The sequence below is a fragment of the Actinia tenebrosa genome, unplaced genomic scaffold (assembly GCF_029948245.1).
Source record: "Actinia tenebrosa isolate PJP-AT-01 unplaced genomic scaffold, QUT_ActTen_1.0 PGA_scaffold11__36_contigs__length_13525064, whole genome shotgun sequence".
Classification (NCBI taxonomy): Eukaryota; Metazoa; Cnidaria; class Anthozoa; order Actiniaria; family Actiniidae; genus Actinia; species Actinia tenebrosa.
This window is the reverse complement of record NW_028292571.1, coordinates 450350-456829: the sequence shown is the minus strand read 5'-3', so window position 1 is coordinate 456829 and position 6480 is coordinate 450350. Positions and strand designations below refer to the sequence as shown.

At 35.5% G+C, this 6480-nt stretch overlaps 1 protein-coding gene across 1 annotated transcript; it reads right to left on the bottom strand.

Moving 5' to 3' along the window:
* Positions 1-335: 335 nt before the first annotated feature.
* On the bottom strand, positions 336-6370 carry LOC116294455 (chondroitin-polymerizing factor, non-catalytic subunit). Its single transcript, XM_031702049.2, has 5 exons — positions 4903-6370; positions 3333-3558; positions 2515-3103; positions 1661-1856; positions 336-1164 (listed from the first exon to the last, which is right to left on the bottom strand). Exons 1-5 carry the CDS (start codon positions 5947-5949, stop codon positions 739-741), a joined length of 2484 nt encoding a protein of 827 aa, XP_031557909.2. The 5' UTR covers positions 5950-6370; the 3' UTR covers positions 336-738.
* Positions 6371-6480: the final 110 nt, after the last annotated feature.

Sequence of the window (6480 nt, the reverse complement as noted above, 5' to 3'; positions counted from 1 at the left end):
AACTGGTGAAGTAGTAGAGTGTTTGCTTTAGGGCCATGACAATGTTGGGACCGTCATGCGCGATGGTCTCTCAGCAATTTGCGGAGGTGATTCTTGATTTTGGGCTCATTTGCTATGTTGGTACGTTTTTCACAGCATAACAACCTGCCATGATTCTGAGAATTATTGGGATGGGACGCGGGCCATACCAATACATTGTGTGGTTGAGAGAGAAATTGGATGGATTATAGGTACTGTAAGTAAGAAATGTGGTGTGAGAGAAACATCCCGTGATTCTGCAGTTGTTTCCTCTAGCGTTGGAATCTAAATAAGAAGTGACAGGAGACTCTTGTGACTAGGATCGAGAAATCATATATTTTATTTTCCTTTCCATTCTGTTGCTTTTAATATCATGTGAGTCAGAAGATTTACCCAATGACAGAACTCATGTACAGTCTCTACAGCTATTTTTAAAAAGGTTGGTGGTTTGTTGCAGGTTGCTTACAAATCATGCAACAAAGCTCTCACGAACAGCTCTTTTGAAATAGCTGTAAACTCTGTGTACCTCAGTCGGTTGGTACGTATAGCTATTAAAGGATAACCAGGCCTCTCCATGTACTAGTAATCTTAAAAGAGCAGAAAAACTAAGCACTGAAGTCAATCTGTCACGCTCAATGGTGTTACAAGAGACATTATGAAGCACTGCGCTCAACTCCCAGTAATAAACAGAATTTATTATAATATGTTTGGTATGGCATTTTAATTATCAGCTTGCTTTTGTTGTTTTTCTTCTCTTTCCTTATCAAACAACAATAAGGCTAGCTGTGAACGTGAACCCATGGCCTCTGCTTTTTTCTCTAGGCAAACACGGCTAGACTGATCAATATTGAAACATGTTGTCTTTTCGTATTTCTTTCTCAAATCCACATCAACGGCCCTAAAAACCTGCAGCTTACTTTTGATGAAAATGTTTACAAAGTCTTGGGCATGGAACTCGGTTTCCTTCAAGAAGTCTTGGGAATGAATGCGATTGTCTTTGTAATCTTTATTATTGAAGCATGCAAAGCTGTAGATGTCGGTATCCCAGTGACCAGTGTCTCTAGTAAGTGGTATTTCATCTGGCACTTTGGTATGACGATAAACGATGTCAGGATCGTAATATGAAAACGGGATCGGAAAGAAAACCTAAAGAGAAACAATATCTTGTTATGGTAATTGTATTTAAAAAAAACGGTTTCTTTCTCCATTCTGTTTCCTTATTCCTTCCTTTATTCTTTCTTAACTTTTTCCCTCGTTTCCCTTCCTTTTGTTAATGTTGTGCCACCCACATGGTGCCTAAACTTTACAAACGTTTCAATAAGCCTTTTCATAGTTTAAGAATCGATTCCACTGCGCATGCGATTTGATCCCGAATTTCTCACCTTTAGTCTAAACCTTGTTTTGTTCTTAATTAAATAAAAGAAGGTGAGAAATTCGGGATAAAATCGCATTATAGAAACGCAAGTTTCGTTCTACTACAATGATGCTAAAACAAGCTATCAATGGGAACTGCCATAAAATTATGTTGAATAGCAAAGAAACCACTTAAAAGAAAAGGTTCAAATCTTAATAATTTTCTCAGCAATAGTTTAAAAAATGCAAGACTCAAACTGAATATTGCAAGAGTCATTCAAAAACGAACCTGCTGTCCATTGAGAGCATTCACACGACATCTGTTTAGGAAATTGATCGTAAATTGAACTCCAAGTGAAGTAAGGAAAATAAGAGCATTAGATGGTAGCTTCATAGTTACAATATCCATCAGCAAAGATAGAGAGTTAAACTGGACACCGATCTGGATCCATGGGAATTGGGCCCAGGTGTACTTCTGCTTGTATCTATCAGAAAAAGACAATATATGCAAATAACATTAAAAAGCAAATCTTCAAGTCGCTGAATTTTCAGAATGGCTTACTTTGGATATTATTTATTTAATAAAAAGTAAATGCATTCAAAATAAGATTTGAGGCTTGCTAATTGAGCCAACATAGCAATATCCCCCCTGTATATATTCTGGTCATGCCATGGCTAAGCAACGGATAGAATTTGAAATTCACTCATTAAGTTTTGTTGAGGGAGGAAAACCGGAGAACCCAGAGAAAACTCTCAAACAAAGGAGAGACCTAACAAATAAGAGAATATAAAATTGGAAAAGGCTGATAACATAAGCAATGCAGATAGTACTGTCAGTAGTAGAGTACCAACACTAAATGTGTGCAACATAAATATCACTAAATAATGTTATCTTGTGCTAATTCTATTGTTTTCTTTTGTTTAATTAGTGCTATTTACTACCAAATAGTGATAACTATTGCACACATTTAGTATTTGTACTCTATTGCAAAAGAAGAACACAGCTAATTAAATATCACAAACAAAGCAAATAAAAATAAAGAAAATAGTTCAAGAAATAAAAACATACAAATTCAGCAAAAGACTAAGTTAAAAACACTCACAGGAAATATAAGAGAAAATTATAAAAATTCAGCAAATCACCTTGTTATGAGTGCCTTCCCTTCAGCAAACCTATCCTGTGCTTGCCCACCATCAACATCATCTCTCACATTCACAAAAACAGTAAGAAGAACCACATTCTCTCCAGACTGCAGGCAAACCCTTTGGTACATCTTGAGGAACTGTTCTAGTTTCTCAATTTCTCCCTTTAGGACTGGCACTACCAAGTGAATCCCTCTTTGCTCTGTCGTTGCTGTCATCTGGATACTCTCCACCTTGGTGAATGGTCTTAACATGTACACTCTACGTCTCTCATTTTTTCCTGAAGAAGCCTTGAGCTTCATATCAAGGATATACTCTGCCCCACGGTGAGGATCTATCCGTCTGTACCCATTAATAAGATGAGCAGATTTTTGAGGTTCCTCATGGGTTAACATTTTGACTGCACTATGTATGACTTCAGCGACATCTTGTTTAAATGGTCCTTCTAGTTCAACTTGTGGTTTAACTTCAGTAGAACCATATGTAACATTCCCATTGAAGTATTCCCATTGAATGACTTCAAAACGAGACGTAGGTCTAAATGGCTGTCTGAATCCAATGGGCCATGCTGGATGTTTCTCAGGGACTCCTAGAAATTAAGGTGAATTTAGGCAAAAGATGCTTATCAAAAAATGGAAAAAGATCTTCTACAGATAAATTAATATAGTTAAAGCTCAACATTTTAAAGTTTTCACCTACAAAATCCTTATGAATCATATAACAAACAGCAATATCAAGGTATATTTGAGATAATTTAATATGAAAACTTTTAGAAAAAAAGTTTGGTCAGCTATACAAATTGAAATTAGGTACAGTACCTTCTGGTAGGAATGGAAGCATATCTTTGATAGCAGTCTGAAGCATACGTGTCTCTACAAACGTTCTATTCAGTTCAACTTCAGTAAAGTAACGATGAACATGGTACATGATGATTGGGTCCTTCATGGGGTAGAAGGTAATAGCATGGGGAGTATGCCTTTCTTTGATCATAGCCAAGACATTTTTCTGTTTTTCATTAGGAATCTCAAAAAACATTTCAGAGGCCTGAAAAAGAAATGTATAAATTTTATTGTAGTTATCCTATTTTTTACTATTCAAAATTACAACCATAAAAACCTTATCCCTGCAGTTTCATAAATTCTTAAGAATTAATACAGAAAATATAAAGCTATACATGTGCAAAAAAAAAAATAATTAAGTCATAATTAAGAACAAAGGTAAGAAAACTCTACCATGAAACTTAAATTGTTTTCCTGCCAACTCTCAATAAAGAATGTTTCTAAAATGTTAACAATATTCTCAGCTAACAAATATGCTTTAAAGTTTTAAAAATTATATTATTTTAAGTTGCTTCCAAAATTATTGAAATTATTTAAATAATTCTCTCCTAATTACTTTTTTCTTGGCAGTTGACTTGGCTTGATTTGAGCTCTCTTTGCTCAGCTATTGTTTGGTTTGCTCTACATTATTTTAAGTTTGTGGTTTTCAACTTAACCTTAGTTTTATTACTTTTAATTCTTATTTCAATTTATAGAATGTAATTATGTCATACATATTTCAATAGCAGAGAAAGTACTATTAGTATCATGATGTATATTGGTGACAGACTAATTAAGCCTTAATTCCACATAATTGATGGAATGAGCCTCTATAAATGTTTCTAATAGTGCTGTAGGTAGGAAACACACCCACAGAGAAAGAATGAACAAGACCAAGAGACTTCTATCGAATGACTGGAACCTTATGAAGTGCTGACCTAAAGGCACTGTAAAATGATATTAATAACCTAATAACTTATTTAAGAAATATATTGATTCATTAGAAAAAACGTTTAAAGACACCTATAACTATGCTAATTACATATTAAGGAGCTATGTAATTTAAGGCAGTTCAAAGATAAACAGAAAAAGTTTTTTAAAGATTCAGTGCATACAATCTTGGACATAAAACTTGTAGATAAAATCGTTAATAAAATAAAATGCAAGACAATTTCGTTTTCACACAAATTAATATCCCATATTCACGTCCCGCTAAAGTAATGTTGAATGTTGAATGCTATAATTAGACAACCAACATAATATTGATCAAAATACCTAACAAGCACGAATATAATCAGATGTTTTACAATTTCTTGCCGTTTTGTCCAAGATTGAACATCTATATTTTTGTTACTCGTAAAATCGCAAAAATGGGTGGACATCCCTACTCAAATGATATCTCCATTTCATTCAGTATTTTCCACTTCATTTTTTAATATAAAATAAATTTACTGAAAAATGTACAACAGGTATTTTCATGCAAAAAAAAAAGTCGTAAGAAAAACAAGAAGCAATAATTTATTAGAAGATGTTAATTTTTTTAACAGAAAATGATAATTACAATACTAACCTCATACCCCCAAGTACATTGTACCCCCAAGTTGTTATACAGACATCTTCCAAGCTCTTTATCATCACTGTCTGATAAAGCATCTTCTAAACAGCTGTCCAAGAAAGGAGCAAGTCTCTGTAAAGTATTTCTAGACAGTATCACCCCTGTCTTTCCTGAACAGTATCTCTCATGAGTGTATAAATTGGTGTCTTGGTTACCATTTAGCCCCTCTGCTGCAGAACTAAAGGAGGCAGCAGCCGGTCTCCCAATATATGAACTCTTAGAGCTATTGGCAGAATTAACAAACTCCATTAATTTTTCAGGTTTTATATAGATACTGTCTTCGACCCTTAGAAACCATTCGTAGTTATTAATATGGTGTTCATACATGTATTTCAACATTTTAAATGATAGCTTTAGTAGGGGCGCTGTGTCTTCTTCAGAATCCACGTCCAACTGTACAACAGGGAAACCTAGAACTTTAGTATACTTTTCATGAAATTCGGCGTCTCTTGAATAAGGGATAAAAAATATAACACGAGGTAGTTCTGGTGCCCATGTGTTGTTGATAGCTAGGACAAGTGAATCGAGATGATCTTCTGACGTTAAGACACCAACTAGAAGTTTTTCTCGCTTTCCTAGTTCACTTGCTATGTAAAATGGACGAAGACCATCATTAAAATGGCTTGCTTTAGGAGCCACTGTGGCGTGAACGACACGCTCCGGCTTCTCTGAAACAATAGGATCGTGGGTTTCCCTTTTTGATTCCTGCAGTTTTATTTGTCGGCTGTTCATGAGGTAAACTTGAGATTCTTCAAGATCGTAGAGACACTGTTGCTCAACTATTGGGATATAAAACATGGACAAGGCAAAACCAAGACTAAGACCAATTATCGCTGGAACCACAGGACGAAACCGGACCCAAGAGCGAACTGATTTCATTTTTCCTCGATATCTATGACCAGATGTTTCCTTAGGGACTGGACTGTCTGGATAGTGATGAATTAGAGTTTCAGGAGAATTAAAGTCCTCTGAGTGGAAAGCCTTTCGGTGAACGGCTTCCATGATCAGAATTCTTTCCGAGTGCTTTCATTTCCATCACTGAAACCAATTGTTTGAACAGATAGTTTGCGTAAACATAAATGGACCACTCAAACTCCTCAGAACTTATTTCTTTTGTGTTGGCAGCAGCTAGTAAATATCTATTAGCTTTTTTCAAGCGTGTCATTGGCTGTGGCGGCCATGAATGATTCATGTAATTTACGAGGCCTTCGATAGCAAGTCGTGTGAAAATCACCGGTGTCAACTCTGGTGGTCAGTGACCCATTTACTAGAATGAAATATGTCTTCTATCGAATCTTGAGCAACATCAGGTCTTTCGAATAACGTATTGAGAGTCGTATTGAGATTAAGACTGTCTGTACAATGTGTAGAGTTGATCAGAGTTGATCAAGAAATCAAATAAGACATGCAGAACGCGAGAGACTGGGTATAAAAGAAGAGGAGAGAAGGAGAGGAGGGAAGGAGGAGAGGGGAGGGAAAGGGAAAATGAGAAAGGAAATAAACATGAAGAATAAATAAAAGGTTATCAAGAAA